The sequence below is a fragment of the Hypanus sabinus genome, chromosome 15 (genome assembly GCF_030144855.1).
Source record: "Hypanus sabinus isolate sHypSab1 chromosome 15, sHypSab1.hap1, whole genome shotgun sequence".
Taxonomy (NCBI): Eukaryota; Metazoa; Chordata; class Chondrichthyes; order Myliobatiformes; family Dasyatidae; genus Hypanus; species Hypanus sabinus.
The window spans coordinates 1,894,658-1,917,754 of NC_082720.1; the positions used below are offsets into that span (position 1 = coordinate 1,894,658).

At 46.6% G+C, this 23,097-nt stretch overlaps 1 protein-coding gene across 3 annotated transcripts in view; it reads left to right on the top strand.

Moving 5' to 3' along the window:
* Positions 1-17,648, top strand: part of LOC132405118 (uncharacterized) — a 171,100-nt gene extending 153,452 nt beyond the window's left edge. For 2 of the 3 annotated variants that reach the window (XR_009515765.1, XR_009515766.1), the window contains 2 exons: positions 8,782-8,864; positions 16,401-17,648. Coding sequence is in view for 1 of the 3 variants with exons in the window: in XM_059989822.1 (XP_059845805.1) it covers positions 6,759-7,709 (951 nt within the window). In the remaining 2 variants the exon portion in view is untranslated. Of the gene's footprint in view, positions 1-6,693; positions 8,515-8,781; positions 8,865-10,464; positions 10,575-16,400 lie in introns of all 3 variants that reach the window. The other variant, XM_059989822.1, reaches the window with a different exon arrangement.
* Positions 17,649-23,097: the final 5,449 nt, after the last annotated feature.

Sequence of the window (23,097 nt, forward strand, 5' to 3'; positions counted from 1 at the left end):
TAGGTACATAGGAATGCTTAGAGAAATATGGGCTGAATACAAGAAATTGGGTGGGATCCATGGTTTGTTCAGCCAAAGGGCCCTTACCTGTGCTGTATTGCTCTAAGATTCGATGACCTGTTCTGCTGTATGGCAAGAGGCCCCTATTGAGTGAGACTCTTGAAGGAACAATCAAGGTAAAGAAATTCCTACAGGAGATAATTCTTGGTCTTCACCACAAAAGGCTGAAGGATCTTAAAATCAAACAAATATGACAATTCAAAATTTTAGCTGTTGAATGCATGTGAAATTTTGATTAACGATATTTGCATGTGAACCATTTAAAAATAATTTGTCTAAAAATTAATTTACCGAGTGTACTGAGATGTCTGTGCTGTTTCAAAACAGATAAGTAACTACTTACTTGTCAAGCTGCATTTCACTGGGGTAAAAAAAATGTAAGGGGTGGGCTACAATAGTCGAAAATTTTAGTTTGGGACCTTTCATCAGGATAGATGTTGCCTGACTCACTGAGTTCCTCCTGCAGTTTGTTTTTTTTTCCACTCCTGACAAGTTATTTGTGGTCTATTGTAACAATTATAACAATTCACAATTACAGCATGGAAACAGGCCATCTCAGCCCTTCTAGTCCGTGCCGACGCTTACACTCACCCAGTCCCACTGGCCCGCACTCAGCCCATAACCCTCCATTCCTTTCCTATCCATATATCTATCCAATTTTACTTTAAATGACAATACCGAACCTGCCTCTACCACTTCTACTGGAAGCTCGTTCCCCACAGCTACCACTCTCTGATTAAAGAAATTCCCCCTCGTGTTACCCTTAAACTTTTGCCCCCTAACTCTCAAATCAGGTACTCTTGTTTGAATCTCCCCTACTTTCAATGGAAAAAGCCTATCCACGTCAACTCGATCTATCCCCCTCATTATTTTAAATACCTCTAGCAAGTCCCCCCTCAACCTTCTACACTCGAAAGAATAAAGACCTAACTTGTTCAACCTTTCCCTGTAACTTAAGTACTGAAACCAAGGTAACATTCTAGTAAATCTTCTCTGTACTCTTTCTATTTTGTTGATATCTTTCCTATAATTCAGTGACCAGAACTGCACACAATACTCCAAATTCAGCCTTACAATTCAGCCTTGTACAATTTTAACATTACATCCCAACTCCTATACTCAATGCTCTGATTTATAAAGGCCAGCATACCAAAAGCTTCCTTCACCACAATATCCAAAGGAAATTCCACCTTAAGGGAACTATACACCATTATTCCGAGATCACTCTGTTCTACTGCATTCTTCAATGCCCTACCATTTACAATGTATGTCCTATTTAGATTATTCCTATCAAAATGTAGCACCTCACACTTATCAGTATTAAACTCCATCTGCCATCATTCAGCCCACTTTTCTAACTGGCCTAAATCTCTCTGCAAGCTTTCAAAACCTTCTTCACTATCCACACCACCACCTACCTTAGTATCATCTGCATACTTAATAATCCAATTTACCACCCCATCATCCAGATCATTAATGTATATGACAAACAACATTGGACCCAATACAGATCCCTGAGGCACACCACTAGTCACCGGCCTCCAACCTGACAAACAGTTATCCACCACTACTCTCTGGCATCTCCCATCCAGCCACTGTTTAATCCATTTAACTACTTCAAAATTAAAACCTAATGATTGAACCTTCCTAACTAACATTCCATGTGGAACCTTGTCAAAGGCCTTACTGAAGTCCATATAGACAAAATCCACTGCTTTACCCTCATCAACTTTCCTCGTAACCTCTTCAAAAAATTCAATAAGATTTGTCAAACATGACCTTCCACACACAAGTCCATGCTGACTATTCCTAATCAGACCCTGTCTATCCAGATAATTATATATACCATCTCTAAGAATACTTTCCATTAATTTACCCACCACTGACGTCAAACTGATAGGCCTATAATTGCTAAGTTTACTCTTAGAACCCTTTTTAAACAATGAAACCACATGAGCAATACGCCAATCCTCTGGCACCATCCCCGTTTCTAATGACATTTGAAAAATTTCTGTCAGAGCCCCTGCTATTTCTACACCAACTTCCCTCAAGGTGCTAGGGAATATCCTGTCAGGACTCAGAGATTTATCCACTTTTATATTTCTTAAAAGTGCCAGTACTTCCTCCTGTTTAATCGTCATAATTTCCATAACTTCCCTACTTGTTTCCATTACCTTACATAATTCAATATCCTTCTCCTTAGTGAATACCGAAGAAAATAAATTGTTCAAAATCTCCCCCATCTCTTTCGGCTCCACACATAGTTGTCCACTCTGATTCTTTAAGGGACCAATTTTATCACTCACTATTCTTCTGCTACTAATATAACTGTAGAAACCCTTCGGATTTATTTTCATCTTACTTGCCAAAGAAACCTTGTATCTTCTTTTAGCTTTTCTAAATTCCTTCTTAAGATTCTTGTTACATTCTTTATATTCCTCAAGCACCTCATTTACTCCATGCTGCCTATATTTATTATAGATCTCCCTCTGTTTCTGAACCAAGTTTCCAACATCCCTTGAAAACCATGGCTCTCTCAAATTGTTAACCTATCCTTTCAACCTAAAAGGAACATAAAGATTCTGTACCCTCAAAATTTCACCTTTAAACTCCAAGCCATCCAGCCCTTTTACAGAATGGGCTTCCCAGTCTATGTGTGGAAAATTAAAATCTCCCACAATCACGACTTTGTGCTTACTAAAAATATCTGCTATCTCCTTACAAATTTGCTCCTCCAATTCTCACTCCCCATTAGGTGGTCTATAATACACCCCTATAAGTGTTACTACACCGTTCCCATTCCTCAATTCCACCCAAATAGTCTCCCTAGATGAGCCCTCTAATCTATCCTGCCAAAGCACTGCTGTAGTATTTTCTCGGACAAGCAATGCAACACCTCCCCCTCTTGCCCCTCCGTTTCTATCACACCTGAAGCAACGAAATCCAAGAATATTTAATTGCCAATCACACCCCTCCTGCAACCATGTTTCGCTAATAGCTACAACATCATATTTCCAGGTATCAATCCATGCTCTAAGCTCATCCACCTTTCTTACAATGCTCCTAGCATTAAAATAGATGCATTCAAGAAATTCTCCACCTCTTCCTCTCTGTTTATCCCTAACAGTGCAAACAACTTTATTATCTTTTTCTTCCTTCTGCACCACATCTTCGGTCTGAGCGCTCCCCTTCTCTATCACCTGCCTATCCTCCCTCACACACTGTCTACTAGCTTTCTCTATTTGTGAACTAACCTCCTCTTCCCTAGTCTCTTCAATTTGATTCCCCCCCCCCAACCATTCTAGTTTAAAGTCTCCCCAGAAGCCTTAGCAAATCTCCCCGTCAGGATATTGGTCCCCCGGGATGCAAGAATAACCTGTCCTTCTTGAACAGGTCACACCTGCCCCAAAAGAGGTCCCAATGATCCAGAAACTTGAATCCCTGCCCCCTGCTCCAATCCCTCAGCCACGCATTTATCCTCCAGCTCATTCCATTCCTACTCTCACTGTCACGTGGTACAGGCAGTAATCCCGAGATTACTACTGTTGTGGTCCTTCTCAACTGCCTTCCTAACTCCCTATATTTTCCTTTCAGGACCTCTTTCCTTTTCCTACTATGTCATTGGTACCAAATGTACCACGACCTCTGGCTCCTCACCCTTCCACTTCAGGGTCCTTGGACGTGATCAGAAACATCCCGGACCCTGGCACCAGGAAGGCAAATTACCATCCGGGTCTCCTAACTGCGTCCACAGAATCGCCCGTCTGACCCCCTAACTATCGAGTCCCCTATTACTACTGCCTTCCTCTTCCTTTCCCTACCCTTCTGAGCCACAGGGCCAGGCTCTGTGCCAGAGGCACGGCCACTGTTGCTTCCCCCAGGTAGGCTGTCCCCCCCCCCCAACAGTCGCCACCTCCTAACCGTGACCCATCTATCTGCCTCCCGTGGTCCCGGTGTGACCACCTGCCTGTAACTCCTCTCTATCACCTCCTCACTCTCCCTGACCAGACGAAGGTCATCGAGCTGCAGCTCCAGTTCCCTAATACAGTCCCTTAGGAACTGCAGCTCAGCGCACCCGGCACAGATGTGGACGTCCGGGAGGCTAGGAGACTCCAGGACCTCCCACATCCGACACCAAGAACAACAAGCTGCCCTCACACTCAGGCTTCCCCTTTCCTCAAATAACAGGAAAAACTGAAACCTAAACCTACCTTGCCTTGCCCGCTTCCGCCTAAGCCCGTTGAGCCCAAGCCCTTAAGCCTTCACTCTGCTCCTGGCTCACTCCGCTGACCACACATGATGCTGCCCGCTGGAAAAGACTGTGTCCTTTTTAAAGCTTCCCCACTTCACTGCCCGCCGTCACACGCCTGCGCAGTCCCGACTCTCTTAGCTCCGATGAGAATAAGAAAAATTCAAGATGGCTCCCACTGCACTCCCGTTCTGATCCTCCGACTCCCTTCTCCAAACACTAAAAAGATTGTTTCTCATCTGGAAATATTAATACAGTATCTTGGAGCAAAAATATGAAATGCTGAAGTATACCATAGAACCACAGAACATTACAGCAGAGAAACAGGCCTTCTGACCCTTCTTGGCTGTGCCGCACCATTTTTCTGTCTAGGCCCACTGACCTGCACCTGGCCCATATTCTTCCATACACCTCTCATCCATGTACCTGTCCAAGTTATTCTTAAATGTTAAAAGTGAGCCCGCATTTACAATCTTCATCTGGCAGCTCATTCCACACTCCCACCACTCTCTGTGTGAAGAAGACCCCCAATGTTCCCTTTAAACTTTTCCCCCTTCACCCTTAACCCATGTCCTCTGGTTTTTTTCTCCCCTAGCCTCTGTGGAAAAACCCTGCTTGCATTCACTCTATCTATACCCATCATAATTTTATACACCTCTATCAAATCACCCCTCATTCTCCTACGCTCCAGGGAATAAAGTCCTAACCTATTCAACCTTTCCCATTAACTCAGTTTCTTAAGTTCTGGCAACATCCTTGTAAACCTTCTCTGCACTCTTTACAATGGGTAACATGGGTTTACCATAATTTACCATGGATAACACAAAGTCCATTTGGCATTATAGATTTGCTATGAGGTAAAAAGTTCTTTAGTATCGGCTTTTTGGAGCTGACAACTAGTAACTAGTAGGCATGGATTTACTCTTACCCATCATAGTCAAAGGTGTGTACAACATGGAAACAGGTCCTTTTGCTAACTAACTGCATGGTCCAAGTTGCAGAATTAAACTACTCCCATATGTTGTCACCTGGAAGGTCTGTTCACAGAATCGTATATTCATACAGCTCTGAGAATGGTCTTTTCAGCCCTTGGCAATGCTGACGGTGATGCCTTTTTATGAGCAATCCATATGCCTGCATTGGGCCCATATCCCTATACATCTTTCTGAACCAAATACCCGATCAAATGCCATTTAAACAGGATAATCGCGTGGAAGTAAGGCTCTGAAAAGAATCAATGTGGCCTGGCTGAAGAACCCCAGCATAGGTTCAGCACTGGCTGAAGAACCCCAGCATAGGTTCAGCACTGGCTGAAGAACCCCAGCATAGGTTCAGCACTGGCTGAAGAACCCCAGCATAGGTTCAGCACTGGCCGAAGAACCCCAGCATAGGTTCAGCACTGGCTGAAGAACCCCAGCATAGGTTCAGCACTGGCTGAAGAACCCCAGCATAGGTTCAGCACTGGCTGAAGAACCCCAGCATAGGTTCAGCACTGGCTGAAGAACCCCAGCATAGGTTCAGCACTGGCTGAAGAACCCCAGCACAGGTTCAGCACTGGCTGAAGAACCCCAGCATAGGTTCAGCACTGGCTGAAGAACCCCAGCACAGGTTCAGCACTGGCTGAAGAACCCCAGCACAGGTTCAGCACTGGCTGAAGAACCCCAGCACAGGTTCAGCACTGGCTGAAGAACCCCAGCATAGGTTCAGCACTGGCTGAAGAACCCCAGCATAGGTTCAGCACTGGCTGAAGAACCCCAGCATAGGTTCAGCACTGGCTGAAGAACCCCAGCATAGGTTCAGCACTGGCTGAAGAACCCCAGCATAGGTTCAGCACTGGCTGAAGAACCCCAGCATAGGTTCAGCACTGGCCGAAGAACCCCAGCATAGGTTCAGCACTGGCCGAAGAACCCCAGCATAGGTTCAGCACTGGCCGAAGAACCCCAGCATAGGTTCAGCACTGGCCGAAGAACCCCAGCATAGGTTCAGCACTGGCCGAAGAACCCCAGCATAGGTTCAGCACTGGCCGAAGAACCCCAGCATAGGTTCAGCACTGGCCGAAGAACCCCAGCATAGGTTCAGCACTGGCCGAAGAACCCCAGCATAGGTTCAGCACTGGCCGAAGAACCCCAGCATAGGTTCAGCACTGGCCGAAGAACCCCAGCATAGGTTCAGCACTGGCTGAAGAACCCCAGCATAGGTTCAGCACTGGCTGAAGAACCCCAGCATAGGTTCAGCACTGGCTGAAGAACCCCAGCATAGGTTCAGCACAGAAATGCTGACAGAAATGACTTGAAATGTTTCTATGAAGCCCTCAGCATTCTCTAAGGACCTCGGTCTCTCAGGAATTCCCCCTCTGAGTGCAAGTGGTACAACTCTCATTACAGAGAAGGCTCAGATCCTGCAAAGATAGGCCGTCCTCAACCGACCGTCACCTATTAAAGATGAGGTGATGGACAGGATTCCCCAGGTTGACATCGCCAGCGCCATGGATGACCCACCAGCAGTAGCCGAAGTCACAAAAGCTGTCAGCCAGCTATCCAGTGGCAAAGTCCCAGGGGTGGATGCCATACCTGCAGAGATCTACAAAGCCGGTGGTCCTGTACTTATAGAGAAGCTCGCCGAGTTGTTCCGGTCTTTTTGGAAGGAAGGATCCATCCCTCAGCAACTTAAAGATACATCTATTGTATACCTCTACAAGAGGAAGGTCCATCGACAAGTCTGTGACAACCACCGAGGAATCTCGCTGCTCTCCATCGCGGGAAAAACTCTTGTAATGGTCCTGCTAAATCGTCTGGTCACGCATCTGGAGCTGGGCCTGCTGCCAGAGTCACAGTGTGGCTTCTGCAAAGGTTGTGGGACTACTGACATGACTTTTGCCGTGCGCAACTTCAGGAGAAGAGTCCGGAGCAGAATGGCGAACTCTACACAACTTCTGTTGACCTCACAAAAGCCTTCGACACTGTCTGCCGACAAGGCCTGTGGAGAATCATGTCAAAGTTCAGCTGCCCCACCAAATTCATTCAGATGGTACACCAGTTGCATGATGGCCAGAGGGCTGGACGGCAGAGAATCCTCTGAGGCATTCCCAGTCACCAATGGCGTCAAACAGGGCTGTGTGCTCACACCCACACTGTTCACTGCCATGCTGAATGATGCCTTCCAGGACAATCAGCCTCAAGTAGATGGGAAGCTCTTCAACCCGAGGAGACTTCAAGCTATTACCAAAGTGTTCGGAGAGACTCCCTCTTTGCCGCTGACTGCGCCCTGTATGCCGCCTCGGAGCCGGAGATGCCAGTCAATATGGACAAATTCTCCACGGCTTGTGACAACTATGGACTCACCATCAACATCAAAAAGACCAAAGTCCACCAGCCTGCTCCTCAAGCACCGTACACTTTAACCCAAAATCACAATCCCGGGACAGAAACTACAGGCAGTTGACCAGTTTACTTACCTTTGCAGCACCCTCTCCCGAGTGGTGACTATTGATACAGAAGTTAACCGCAGAATAGCAAAGGCAAGTTCTGCTTTCGGTAGACTGCACTCCACTGTATGGGGACGTCGAGGATTCAGCCCAGCAATGAAATCGAAGGTCTACAGAGCCGGGGTACTCACTACCCTCCGGTATGCCTGTGAAACGTGGACTGTGTATCGAGGGCATGCAGGACAGCTCAACCATTTTCACACGACTTGTCTTCGCAGAACATGAGGCATCAGATGGCGAGGCAAAGCACCAGACACTGAGGCTCTCTCTAGAGCAAGTCCACACACGGCTGATGAGAGCACAGAGCCGGTGGGCAGGTCGTGTCATCCGCATGCCAGACGAGCGCATACCCAAGCAGCTCCTCTTTGGGGATCTCTCGCCTGGAGGGCGGAAGAAACGTTACAAAGACACACTAAAGATCTCCCTAAAGTCACTTGACACAGACACGACCACCTGGGAAACGCTGGCACAAAACCGTACTACCTGTCACTGTCAAGCTTACGAAGCAAGGCGGATGGCTGAAGAACAACATCAGCATGAGCTGCGCAAGTCCAGACCCACCAACGCAGTGCCCACACGTCCACCCAACATTCCGTACCGGAATTGGCCTCACCAGTCATCTTCGGACACACCATACCCCGTCTAAAAGTGACTAATGCTGTCGAGGTCTTCATCGACAATGATGGACAAATCTCACCTGACCAGATGCCATTTAAACAAGGTAATGGCATATACATCAACCAGCTCCTCTTGAATATCACTGTCCTGTATATGAAAAATCTACCCCTTATATCTCCTTTAAATTCTAACCTTTCCATCTCAAAGCTACTCTTTCTAACTCTGGAGTCCATGCCTTAGGAAAAAAGAGTTTGACTATCTACCCTATCTATGCCTCTCATAAATTTATAATCCTTATTGGATCACCCCTCAGCCTTCTACACTCCAGTGAGAACAAATCTAACCTACCTAATCTCTTCTTGCTTTCCAGGTGAATCTCTTCAGCACACGCTCAAACATCCTTGCTGTAATGTGCTACCTGACTCGTACATGATACTCCAAACCAAACCTCAGGTACGTGTGTGTTTAGAGCTGCAACATACTCAGTGCCTCAGCCTATAAACATAAGCATATTAAATGCTCTCTTTGCTATCCTATCCATATGGGATATACTGGTACCCAAATGCCTCTCTCTGCATCAATGCTCTAGGGTCCCTGTTACACACGTAACCCTCAGGCTTGGCATCAGTCTAAGGAATTCAGTCTCTGGCCCTGCCAAACGTGTGAAATCTGAGGTTCAAATCCTCTTGTTTGTGTGGATGCTGTGCGATCTGTTTCCCCGTTACAAATCAGTACCATGAATTAGCAGAAAGTACGCTATATGCAAGTAAGTGACTTAGCTTTATAATTCTTAATTTGACTGAAGCGTTAGTAAATAAGACAAACAGAAAAGGGCCCATTTTAATGAAACAGTCTAACATGCACAAGTTGGAGCTCACCGTTTCCCTTCCTCTGGTCCTCTATCGATTTCCCCGGGCTTCGTCGACTCCAGGCCCACTCCAAGTCCACTCCGTCCTGCTGTCTATGGCCTCTCCTTTCTGGCATCTTCTCTCTTCATCTCTCACTGAACAAAAGACCCAGATCGCCTCGTTCTCCGGCACTCAAGATAAAGCAGTTTCCTTCATTGGACGGTGCATATTCCAAAGCCCCCATTATCTCTGGCCATAAACCAAACTGCTGCAGAAAGACCATTACATTCACAGCAAAATCTTTCCCAGGGCATTACATTGCCCACCCACCAAATTTAGTCATATCCCCATGACTTTGAGATAATTTGCCAACCCTTCTTGCAAAGTGCAAAGTCCAACCTGGCTGTAAAAGGCAGTGACATAGCTCCCCAAAACAGTAGGGGCCACACTCTGTTCCCCCGGTGCTACATAGGCCAGCCTATCCAGTGGTCTCCTGACCTCCGTACCCCCTCATCTACCTCTTCATGTTCTGACACTACTGAGGATACCTGGTGAGGCCTCCTCCGGCCTATCACTCGGGCCCTCCTGCAACATGGAACCCTCTGTCCCTTGGCTGAGCCCCACTTCATCCCTTGCCGGGTCTCGCTGAAACCCAGGCTGTCCACAGATAGAACCCCCCCCACCCCCGATTTCACCTGACTCAGCGTGAGAAGGGTTGGGGATCTCTTCCTCAGTCAGTGGGGAGTTAGCAAAAGGCAGCATATACCCCACTCCCATATCTTCATGCTCTGAATCAGTATCCTGCTCAGGGGCAAGGGCCGGTCTAATGTCTCCTGCTGTAGGTCCATCAGTCGCCCCCACCTCCGCCGTCACTACAGAGTTCTCTCACTAGGTGTAGGCTCTAGGTCGGGCTCTGGGTCAGCCTGCACCTCTTGTCCAAAAGGCAGAAGGTGGTTCGGATGAAGAATCTTGACAGGCCCATTCCCATCCTCTGGTTTCACCTGGAAAGCTGGTATGTTTGGCATCTGACTCTCCACCACTCAGCGGTCAGCCAACTTATGCTTCCCAGGCAGGCCCAGATTCCTTATGAGAACGGTCTCCCAGCATGAGTTGGGAGAGCCTAACCTTTTGATTATATATATCCTCTTATTTCCTTGATTCTGCTTGGCAGCCTTGAATTCAGCTAATTCATAAACCTTTTTCAGCTCCCTTCTCATATCCGGTACATAAGTCTTCGGTGGTAGGTCATCCTCGTCAGTCCCAAAACAAAGGTCGATGGGTAACCTTGCCTCATGCCCAATCATAGGATAATATGGTGAGTACCCGGTAGCTTCATTTCATGCACAGTTGTAGCAGTGGATGAGATGTCCAATATGTTAACTCCACTTGCTCTTCTTGCACACCTCCAAGGTTCTGAGCATGTCTAGCAAGTCCAATTAAACCTCTTGGGCTGGGGATCACCCTGCAGATGATAAGAAGTCCTCAACTCCGAGCATACTCAGTAACTCATTGATGAACCTACTCTCAAAATCCCATCCCCGATCACGATGCATCTGCCTGGAGAGGCCGTAATAAATCAAATACATCTCCCATAACACTTCGGCCACCGTGGGCACCCTTTGGTCCTTGGTAGGGAAAGCCTGTGCACACCTGCTGTGGTGGTCCATGATGACTAAAATATTCGCCGCGTTGCTGGCATCGGGTTCCATGGACAGGAAATCCATACACACCAGGTCCAGGGGCCCTGCACTCTGCAAGTGGGACAATGGAGCTGCCCTCATAGGCAGGGTTTTGCTCCATATGCTTCAAATGCACAACAAAGAATACAGGCCATTCAGCCCACAATGTTGTGTCAACCCTCAAACCCTGCCACCCATATAACCCTCCACCTTAAATTCCTCAGTATACCTGCCTAGTAGTCTCTTAAACTTCACAAGTGTATCTATCTGCCTCCACCACTGACTCAGGCAGTGCATTCCACACACCAACCACTCTCTGAGTGAAAAACCTTCCTCTAATATCCCCCTTGAACTTCCCTCCCCTTACCTTAAAGCCATGTCCTCTTGTACTGAGCAGTGGTGCCCTGGGGAGGAGGTGCTGGCTGTCCACTCTATCTATTCCTCTTAATACCTTGTACACCTCTATTATGTCTCCTCTCATTGTCCTTCTCTCCAGACAGTAAAGCCCTAGCTCCCTTAATCTCTGATCATAATGCATACTCTCTAAACTAGGCAGCATCCTTGTAAATCTGCTCTGTACCCTTTCCAATGCTTCCACATCCTTCCTATAGTGAGGCGACCAGAACTGGACACAGTACACCAAGTGTGGCCTAACTAGAGTTTTATAGAGCTGCATCATTACATCACGTCTCTTAAACTCTATCCCTCAACTTATGAAAGCTAACACCTCATAAGCTTTCTTAACTACCCTATCTACCTGTGAGGTAACTTTCAGGGATCTGTTGACATGTACCCCCAGATCCCTCTGCTCCTCTACACTCAAGTATCCTGCCATTTACTTTGTACTCTGCCTTGGAGTTTGTCCTTCCAAAGTGTACCACCTCACACTTCTCTGGGTTGAACTCCATCTGCCACTTCTCAGCCCACTTCTGCATTCCTATCAATGTCTGTCTGCAATCTTTGACAATCCTCTACAATATCTACAACACCACTGACCTTTGTGTCATCTGCAAACTTGCCAACCCACCCTTCTACCCCCACATCCAGGTCGTTAATAAAAATCACAAAAAGTAGAGGTCCCAGAACCGATCCTTGTGGGACACCACTAGTCACAACCCTCCAGTCTGAATGTATTCCCTCCACCACGACCCTCTGCCTTCTGCAGGCAAGCCAATTCTGAATCCACCTGGCCAAACTTCCCTGGATCCCATGCCTTCTGACTTTCTGAATAAGCCTACCGTGTGGAAAACTTGTCAAATGCCTTACTAAAATCCATGTAGATCACATCCACTGCATTACCCTCATCTATATGCCTGGTCACCTCCTGAAAGAACTCTATCAGGCTTGTTAGACACGATCTGCCCTTCACAAAGCCATGCTGACTGTCCCTGATCAGACCATGATTCTCTAAATGCCCATAGATCCTATCTCTAAGAATCTTTTCCAACAGCTTTCCCACCACAGATGTAAGGCTCACTGGTGTATAATTACCTGGATTATCCCTACTACCTTTTTTGAACAAGGGGACAACATTCGCCTCCCTCCAATCCCTCGGTACCATTCCCGTGGACAACGAGGACATAAAGATCCTAGCCAGAGGCTCAGCAATCTCTTCCCTCGCCTCATGGAGCAGCCTGGGGAATATTCCGTCAGGCCCCGGGGGCTTATCCGTCCTAATGTATTTTAAGAACTCCAACACCTCTTCTCCCGTAATATCAACGTGCTCCAGATCATCAATCTCTCTCATTGTCCTCATCATCATCAAGTTCCCTCTCATTGGTGAATACCGAAGAGAAGTATTCATTGAGGGCCTCGCTCACTTCCACAGCCTCCAGGAACATCTTCTCACCTTTATCTCTAATCGGTCCTATCTTCACTCCTGGCAACCCTTTGTTCTTCACATAATTGAAGAATGCCTTTGGGTTTTCATTTACCCTTCTCACCAAAGCCTTCTCATGCCCCCTTCTTGCTCTCCTCAGCCCCTTCTTAAGCTCCTTTCTTGCTACCCTATATTCCTCAATAGACTCATCTGAACCTTGCTTCCTAAACCTTACATTTGCTGCCTTCTTCCACCTGACTAGATTTTCCACCTCACTTGTCACCCATGATTACTTCACCCTACCATTCTTTATCTTCCTCACTGGGACAAATTTATCCCTAACATCCTGCAAGAGATCCCTAAACATCGACCACATGTCCATAGTACATTTCCCTACAAAAGCATCATCCCAATTCACACCCACAAGTTCTAGCCTTATAGCCTCATAATTTGCCCGGATTAAAAATTTTCATGTTCTCTCTGATTCTATCCTTTTCCATGATAATGTTAAAGGCCAGGGAGCAGTGGTCACTGTCCCCCAGATGCTCACCCACTGAGAGATCTGTGACCTGACCCAGTTTGTTACCTAATACTAGATCTAGTATGGCATTCCCCCTAGTCGGCCTGTCAACATACTGTGACAGGAATCCATCCTGGACACACTTGACAAACTCTGCCCCATCCAAACCATTGGAACTAATCAGGTGCCAATCAATATCAGGGAAGTTAAAGTCACCCATGATAACAACCCTGTTATTTTTGCACGTTTCCAAAATCTGCCTCCCAATCTGCTCCTCGGTATCTCCCCCCCCATAGAATATCCCCAGTAGAGTAACTGCTCCTTTCCTGTTCCTGACTTCCACCCATACTGACTCAAAAGAGGATCCTGCTACATTACCCACCCTTTCTGTAGCTGTAATAGTATCCCTGACCAATAATGTTACCCCTCCTCCCCTTCCCCCCTTCTATCCCTTTTAAAGCACTGAAATCCAGGAACATTGAGAATCCATTCCTGCCCTGGTGACAGCCAAGTCTCCGTTAGGGCCACTACATCATAATTCCATGTATGTATCCAAGCTCTCAGTTCATCACCTTTGTTCCTGATGCTTCTTGCATTGAAGTACACGCGCTTTAGCTCTTCTACCTTATTAATTTTACACCCTTTATTCTGTTTCTCTTTCCTCAAAGCCTTATATGTTAGATCTGGCTTTACTCCATGCACTATACTTGTAGCTCTCGCTTGTCCTTTATCCTCCTCCACCTCACTATCTGCCGTAACACTCTGGTCCCCCTCCCCCTGCAAATCTAGTTTAAGCCCCCGAAGCAGCACTGGCAAACCTTCCCACAAGGATGTTAGCCCCCCTCCAGTTCAGGTGAAACCCATCAGAACAGGTCCCATCTTCCCTGGAACAAGGCCCAATTGTCCAGGAACATGAAGCCCTCCCTCCTGCACTAACTCCTTATCCACGTATTTAGCTGCATTACCTTCCTATTTCTGGCCACACTAGCACATGGCATGGATAGCAACCAACTTAGAAACATAGAAAACCTACAGCACAATACAGGTCCTTCGGCCCACAAAGCTGTACCGAACATGCCCTTACCTCAGAAATTACCGATGGTTACCTTCTATTTTTTTAAGCTCCATGTACCTATCCAGGAGTCTCTTAGAAGACCCTATTGAATCTGCCTCTACCACCATTGCTGGCAGCCCATTCCATGCACTCACCATTCTCTGCATAAAAACTTACCCTGATATCTCCTCTGTACCTACTTCCATGCACCTTAAAACTGTGCCCTCTTGTGCTAACCATTTCAGCCCTGGGAAAAAACATCCACACGATCAATGCCCCTCATCATCTTGCAGTACTCTTCGACCTCTGGCTTCATTCGGGGCCAGTAGAACCGATCTCTGAGCAATCCATTGGTCTCGTCAACCCCCAAATGTCCAGAATCATCATGAAGTGACTTCAACACCATCCTCCCATACATCTCAGGCAGAACCAGCTGGCAATGCTGAGGTCGGTCTGGAGGTGACATGACTCAGTATAGGATCCCGTACCTCAACTGACCTGGCCATTCTCTCAGTAATGGAAGCACCGCCGTGTGTTTCATTTTCTCCACCTGAGCCAAGTCTCCCTTTTCGACCACTGACCAAATCGTGCTGATACCTGGATCATCTCGCTGAGCGGCTGCCACTTCCCCAGGACTCAATTCTGGCAGCTGATCAGTCTTCAGAACAGTCAGGTTACAGTAAACTTGGGGAATGGCATCATCAGAGGCTCCCAATTGATCCACCGCTCGATCCTGCCCCTCCTTTTCCTCTGCCTTCACGGTGATGGCAAACTGACATATAGTCTTCACCCCCGGGGCGGGAACGCTCTCCCAATCCTCGTCCCTGTCCAGTCTCTCGTGCGCCCTTCGGGACAAAGCATCATCTTCAACGTTCCTGCTTCCCAACTGGAAATTCAGGCTGAAATCATAGGCAGACAACATCGCCAACCATCGATGGCCTGTGGCATCCAGTTTCGCCGGGGTCAAAATATACATTAGGGAATTGGTGTTCGTCTTCACCTCAAACTTGGCCCCATAAAGGTAATCACTCAGCTTACTCACCATCACCTATTTCAATGCCAGAAATTCCAACTTGTGTGGGATCATTTTTCTCAGAGGGTGACAGACTTCGGCTGACAAACACGACAGGTCTCAACCCTGATACAGCACGCTCCCTAAGCCCTCTCAGCTGGCGTCCGTGTGCAGTACATATGGAAACCGGGAGTCTGCAAAAGCCAGCACAGGTGTCTGGGTCAGCAGCTCCTTCAGCAACTGAAAGGCCTCTTCGCATTTCGCATCCCATCTCGGTCCAAAAGGCTCTGAAGGGCTAAGATGCTCTTTCCTCTCCTCTCCTTTTGTCTTCTTCCCTTTCTTTCCCAAGGGAGGGTAACTGCTCAGAGGCTGATTCAGCGGGTGAATCTCTTTCGCATAGCCCTTCATGAACCTCTGATAGTAACCACAGAACACAAGGAACAAACATAAGGTGCTCACAGTCTGGGGCCTTGGCCACATGATCACCACCTCTACCATAGACTGATCTTAACTACTCCATTTATGAAACTATGTGCCCAACATAGCTGACAGATGCCTTGCAGAACTGGCACTTCTCCAGGGCAAATTTTGACCCTTCAGCTTTCAAGTGGCCCAGCACATTCAGTAGCCTCCAAGGTGCACTCAAACACTGAGGTCATCCAGATACACTGCGGCCTCCATATACCCCGCCATTTTCTTTATGACATGCTGGAAGGTTGTAGGGGCTCCCGATATGCCGAGCATCTTTTTGAACTGGAAGAATCTTGGTGGATATATAAATGCTATTTTCTCTTTGTTGCCTCACTCATGGGGATCTGGTTACTCAAGTTCTGAACTTCACACCACTCAGACAGGCCAGCATGTCTTCGATCCTCGGGACAGTATACTGGTCAGGGATGGTGCGCCTGTCCACAGTCCTATAGTCCACACATCCGTACCTTCCCATTCTTCTTTCCGGCCACTGCTATTGGGGACGCGTAGGGGCTTCTGGACTCAGTAACGATCACAGCTTCCTTCAACTTACACAAATGTTGCTGAACATCTTCTACCTCTACAGGGTCCAGTCGCCACAACTTCTCTCTGAATGGGGTATCCTCGATCACCCGGATAGTGTGACGAGTGCTGCTGGAACAACTCATATCCAACTCTTCAGTGGAAAAGACACCTTCCAGCTTCAACATCTTCTCTACCAGCCCGCAGGTACCGGGGAGTCCTCAGAGTTGAATGACTCAGCGATCAACTTTCCCCCCTTTGCAGAGGGTTTCTCCCCAGCTTGTTTCACAGGGACACGAGACATTATCGTCACTGGGAAGAGATGTGCAGGGGCATCCCCCGCTTGAAGGTGACCTCCCTCTTCATAGAGATCCTGACTATCACTGCCATCCTGTTCACCTGTACAACCAAAGGCTTCTGCAGTTTAAGCCTCACCTGTACCCCAGCAGGTAATCTCCTCATGGTCTTCCGGAGCATCCAATAAGAGGGCCTCGCTCTCAGGTATTCTGGGAAATTTGGGGGTCCCCATCACTCTCGCTACTTCCCCGGGCAGTAACACGATAGGCTTGGACTGGGTGAACCACACAGTCCCCCGTCTAAACTCATTATCCAGCCCAATGCAGCCACGCACTTCCTCAAAAGCAACTTGAAACACCAGGTGACGGAAAATGTTCTCAGAAAGCTCTCTCCTGATTTCTCCTTGCAGGCCCCCATGAGCTTCCTCACCAGAGGAGTGTTGGTCCCCACAAGAATTGAAGCACCATCCTTCTCAACGGGGTCTAGACAATCTAACGCTAATGTATCAGGAACCTCAGCCACACCCACATTGGCCTCTGAAAACTCAGCTTCACTGACAAATAACCATCGTTTGGATAATCACCCTAAGACCCCAGATCTCCAGTGCACTGAATGGTTTCAATGGTAAATACCAGGTGTAATATGAATGTTGCAGCAACCTGCGACCCTGTGTTGAATATGGCATTAGCATAAATACCCTCTATCCGTAATAATACACTGGAGCTTGGTCCCACTAAGCCTTCAGGAATAGGTTCTTTCGTTTTCAAGGATTCCTTGGTATATTTCTGGGAACATGTTCCCCCCAAGACACCAGACCATTCCCTCATTGAGTCTCCTCTAAGTCAGGTCTCTGCTTAGGTACTCTCACCTAAAGTGCCCCTCTTCACCACAGACAATACTGTGTTTAACCCCCTGCGTTTAAACCCCCTATTGTCTGTGTTTAACAGACAATACTGGCTGATTCCCTTCTTGTGGAACCCTGGCCACCTGCAGCCCTCTGAATAGTCCATCCACTTAAGGGGTCTCCATCATACGGGTGGGGTGGGGGGGGGGAAGGCACACCCACTGATAACAACCAGAACATGTCAGTTCTCAACCCTCTCACGATCTCCTTTACCACCCCTGGGTTGGGCTATCTGTGGTCACTTCAACACAAGGGGTTACTACCAAGGACTGTACCCTGCTGATGGAGCCCTCCTGTGCCTCGGACGTGTTCTCCTCCTCCCGTACTTCTCTGATCAGCTCAACAAATGAGGGAGGGGGGCACATCTTACAAGATAGGAGGAGACTCCAAACGATCAGGTCCTGGGACCGGGCGCCCTTTGCTATCTGGTCCATTCTTAACTGATCCACCTCAGCCGCCTGAATGGCCCCTCTGTGCCGCAATCAATTTAGCTGCCTCTCTAGCAGAAAAATGTAGGCAGAAAGCTTCTCCCCCTTCTCCTGACACATATTCTGAAACCCCGTCATGAGCCCCATTGGGTTTCCTGTTGTGCCAAACACATTTTCCAGTGCTCCCATGTAATCAGCAGCTGTGGCAAGGGGGTACTGGGATTTCATGGCTCTCAGTGTCAGCAGCCCGCCCCCTCAAACTCTCAACCAATCTCTGTCACTTTACGTCATCAGAGCACTGCCAGTCATCGAACAAATGAGAGGTCTGCTCCACCCAGATCTCATACTCCTCTTCTCCCTCGGGGTGGGCGTTATTCCTGAGAATACTCTTAGCTTCCGATAACCAGGATCCGCTGCCTGTGCACTGGGCTATTTATTTGCCAGAGAGGTAAGGGCTGATACCAACTCAGAGCTCTCACTCTTCACTGGGAGACATTTCAAATCTGACCACTCCTCAGAAACTAGAGAACCCTGTCTTTGAAGTCTCTGCCCCCAGCTAAGGGAGACTCGATTTGCGGTTCAGTCCATTCTACTACATTCTCTTCCTCCCTGAAAGTCTGGACAGCCAACGCCCCTCTCCTGGGGCCCCAATAGTACCAGGCAGTTCCACTGCCGTTATGTCAGCACTAGTTTGAACTAAAACAAGGTGTTGCCATTTTATCACAACTGTAACTTTGGCAACAGCTTTAATAGTACTTAAAAGTCGACTTAACAATTCATCCAGAGTACAAATATCTAACTCGCTCAACATGCACGCATTTGTTACCAGTAACCCTGTGGATACACACCAATGCTCCACCCCGGCAGCATCCATACCAGCGCAGACTTAAACACTGTTTCAAAGCTCAGGGCAATCACATAGTATCCAACAAAATCAATCCCAGATGAGCCCCCACAATTGTAACCCTCAGGTTCGGCTGGCAGTGTTAGTCTGAGGAATTCAGTCTCTGGCCCCACCAAACGTGTGAAATCTAAGGTGCAAAACCTCTTGTTTGTGTGGATGCTGTGTGATCTGTTTCCCCGTTACAAATCAGTACCATGAATTAACAGAAAGTACAACTCCACCAATTTTCATGTTGTCAGATCCCTTGCATTCTAATCCAAGTTATTTTTAATAAACAGCTGAAACTCCAGCACCAACCTTTATGGTACACTGATTGGTACAAATTTCCAGTTAGAAATGTATTCCTCAACCACTACCTCTGTCTTATGGTCTCTGCCTCCTATCACAGAATCAAGTTTGGATCTAGTTTAACAACACTCTCATACCTTTTCTGTTGAAAACTTCTGGTTGAGCCTGCAATATAGTAGCTCGTCAAAAGCTGACTGAAAACCGCAGCTCTGCTGCTGCCTGTTGTGACTATGATCAAAGTCACCAGAGGACCAAGTGTACCCTGCTGCCTGTTGTTACTGAACAAAGTCACCAGGGAGATGCTGAAGCTGATGATATAAAGGTTTTTAGTCACCACCTCAGGCAGCCATTCTCCTGGATACTCTCTCTGTAAAGTCTCCAAGGCCCAAAGTACATCACATTTCCAAACCTTTATGATCTTAGGTATCAGTAGGTGATTCAATACAATTTCAATTCTTATGGTGACATTTTTTGCTTGAATACTCAGGATTGACAATGCTGCCTTTGAATTACATTATCAACAGTGGGAGATACCTCTGAACTTTCAAACACTTTTGCTAGACAAAGCAATTCACATATGGTCTAAAAATCTTCTGGGAACAGAAATCCCTGGCAACCATAATTAATTTTAGTTGACTCTGAATACACAATACACAACTGTAAATGTGACTATGTTTGATGTGCAATTCTGGGCTGTCAACTTGAACTCAGTCACAAAGTGCAAATCAAACTTAGCCAGGTCAATTAACAGGCTGATTCAGAAGAGAATGCCATATGGACACTTCACATCTCTCTCTCTCTCTCCCCCTGCTATGGAACAGCAGCTTGTGCTCTGAAAGTTGTTGGCAAATTTATTCTTTTAACTTCAAGCTTATTGCTGCTTGCAATTTACATTAAGAACTGAAGACTGCTTCTTGTTTGAATAAATATCAGCTATATTCACCATAATTCCATAACTCCAGAATAATCCCTAACTCTACTTTCATCAATCTTCCCAATTACCTTTTCAAAAGATTTGTGAGACTTCCTCGTTGCACAAAGTGAATGTAAATCTCATCTCTCAGAACCTTCTCAGACAACTTTCCTACAACTGATTTAAGATTCATTGGCTTGTAGTTCTCAAGCTCATCCCTCTGCTCTTTTTTTTAAGAAAAGTGCCACATTAGCTACAATCTTGTGGTATTGCAATTTCAATCTTGTGGTATTGCTCTCATCGCTATGAAGATGCAAAAATCACTGCCAGCGTCTCAGCAGTCTCTTCCCATGCTTTCCATAAGACCATTTGACATAGAAGCAGAAATAAGCTATTTGGCCCATCAAATCTGCTCCACCATTCAGTCACAGCTGATCCTTTTTTCCCCTCCTCAGTGTCACTCCCCGGTCTTCACCCTATAACATCTGATGTAGTGTCAAATCAAGAAACTATCCATTTTGCATTAAATACACCCAACGACCTGGCCTCCAGAGCTGCCTGTGGTAACAAATTGCACAAATTCACCCCCAGCTGGCTAAAAAAATTTCTTCACATCTGTTTTAAATGGACACCCCACTATCCTGAGGCTGTGCCCTCTTTCCTAGAGTCCTCAACCATGGGAAACAGCCTTTCCACATCTGCTCTGTCTAGGCCTTTCAACATTCAAAAGGTTTTAATGAAATCCCTCCTCATCCTTCTGAATTCCAGTGAGTACAGACCCAGAGCCATCAAACGGTCCTTGTATGATAACCTTTTCATTCTTCAAATTATCCTTGTGAACCTCCTCTGAACCGTCTCCAATTTCAGCTCATTCTTTCTGAGATGAGGAGCCTAAAACTGTTCACAGTACTCAAGGTGAGGCCTCACCAGAGCCTTATAAAGCATCACATCCCTGCTTTTGTGTTCTAGTCCTCTTGAAATGAATGCTAACATGGCATTTGCCTTCCCCATCACTGACTCTACCTGCAAGTTAACCTTAAAGGTATTTGGCACAAGGAATCCCAAGTCCACTTGCATCTCAGATTTTTGGATTTTCTCCCTGTTTAGAAAATAATCGCCACATTTATTTTTACTACCAAAGTGCATGATCATGCATTTTCCAGCATTGTATTTCATTCGTCACTTTCTTGTCCATTCTCCTAATCTGACAAAGTACTTCTGCAGCCTACCTGTTTTCTCAACAACACCTGACCCTCCACCAATCTTCGTATCATCTGCAAACTTGGCAACACAGCCATGTATTCCATCATCTAAATCATTGATATACTGTATAAGTGAAGCAGTCCCAACACTGATTCCTGCTAATCACTGGAGGCCAACCAGAATAGGATTCTTTTATTCCCACTCGCTGCCTCCTACCAATCAGCCAATGCTCTAACCATGTCGGTAACTTTCCTGTAACACCATGGGCTCTTAACTTGGTAAGCAACCTCATGTGTAACATCTTGTCAAACACCTTCTGAAAGTTCAAATATACAACATACAACATAAACATCATCTTTATCTATCCTACTCAATCTCCTCAAAGTATTCCAACAGGTTCATCAGGCAAAATTTTTCCTAAAGGGTACCTAATAACCTCATCCTTAACAATTAACTCCAATATCTTCCCAACCACTGAGGTCAGGCTAACTGGTCTGACTGGAGAAGGATGCTGATGTGAGAATGCTGTTCTTAGACTACAGTTCAGCATTCAACACCATAATTCCATTATTGTTCAACAGGCAGCTCAGAGACCTCGGCCTTCACTCTGCCTTGTGCAACTGGATCCTGGACTTCCTGTCAGGTCATTGGCAGGTGGGAAGAGTGGGCTCCCTCACCTCTGCCCCTCTGACCCTCAACACAGGAGCCCTCAGGGCTGTGTACTGAGTCCCCTCCTTTACTCCCTGTATACCCATGACCATGTCACCACCCACAGCTCTAATCTGCTAAGTAAATTTTCTGATAACACTACATTGATTGGCCCAATCTCAAACAATAATGAGGTGGCCTACAGGGAAGAAGTCACCTCTCTGACACAGTGGTGTCAAGAAAACAATGTTGCAAAAACAAAGGAGTTGGTTGTAGATTACAGGAGGGATGGGAACAGGCTAACCCCTATTGACATCAATGGATCTGCAGTTGAGAGGGTAAACAGCTGTAAGTTCCAAGGCATCCACATCACCGAGGACCTCACGTGGTCTGTACACACCAGCTGTGTGGTGAAAAAGGCACAACAGCGCCTCTTTCACCTCAGACAGTTCAGTAAGTTTGGTATGGGCCCCTAAATCCTAAGAACTTACTACAGGGGCGCAACTGAGAGCATCCTGATTGGCTGCATCACTGCCTGGTATGGGAAATGTATTTCCCTTAATCGCAGGACTCTGCAGAGAGTGGTGTGGACAGACCAGCACATCTGTAATTGTGAACTTCCCAGGATTCAGGACATTTACAAAGACAGGTGTGTTAAAAGGACCCAAAGGATCATTGGGGACTTAAGTCACTCCAATCACAAATTATTCCAGCTGCTACCATCCAGGAAATGGTTCCGCAGCATAAAAACCAGAACCAACGGGCTCTGGGACAGATTCTTCTGCCAGACCATCAGACTGATGAACGCACACTGATTTGAGTGTATTTCTAAATTACATTTACCGTTCCATTTATTATAAATTATTATAATTGCTATGATTGAACATAGCACATTTAGACAGAGATGTAACATAAAGGATTTTACTCCTCATGTATGTGAAGGACGTAAGAAATCAATTCAATTCAATTTCCTTTCTGCTGCTTTCAGTCCTCTGGCTCTTGAAAAAGCCTTTACTATCCACTTTGATATTGTTTGCTAGCTTGCTTTCATATTTCATCTTTTCCCTTCTAATGATAGTTTTAGTTGCTCTCTGTAAGTTTTTAAAAGCTTCCTAATCCTCTGTCTTCCGGATAATTTTTGCTTTGTTGTATGCCCTCTCTTTTGCTTTTACATTT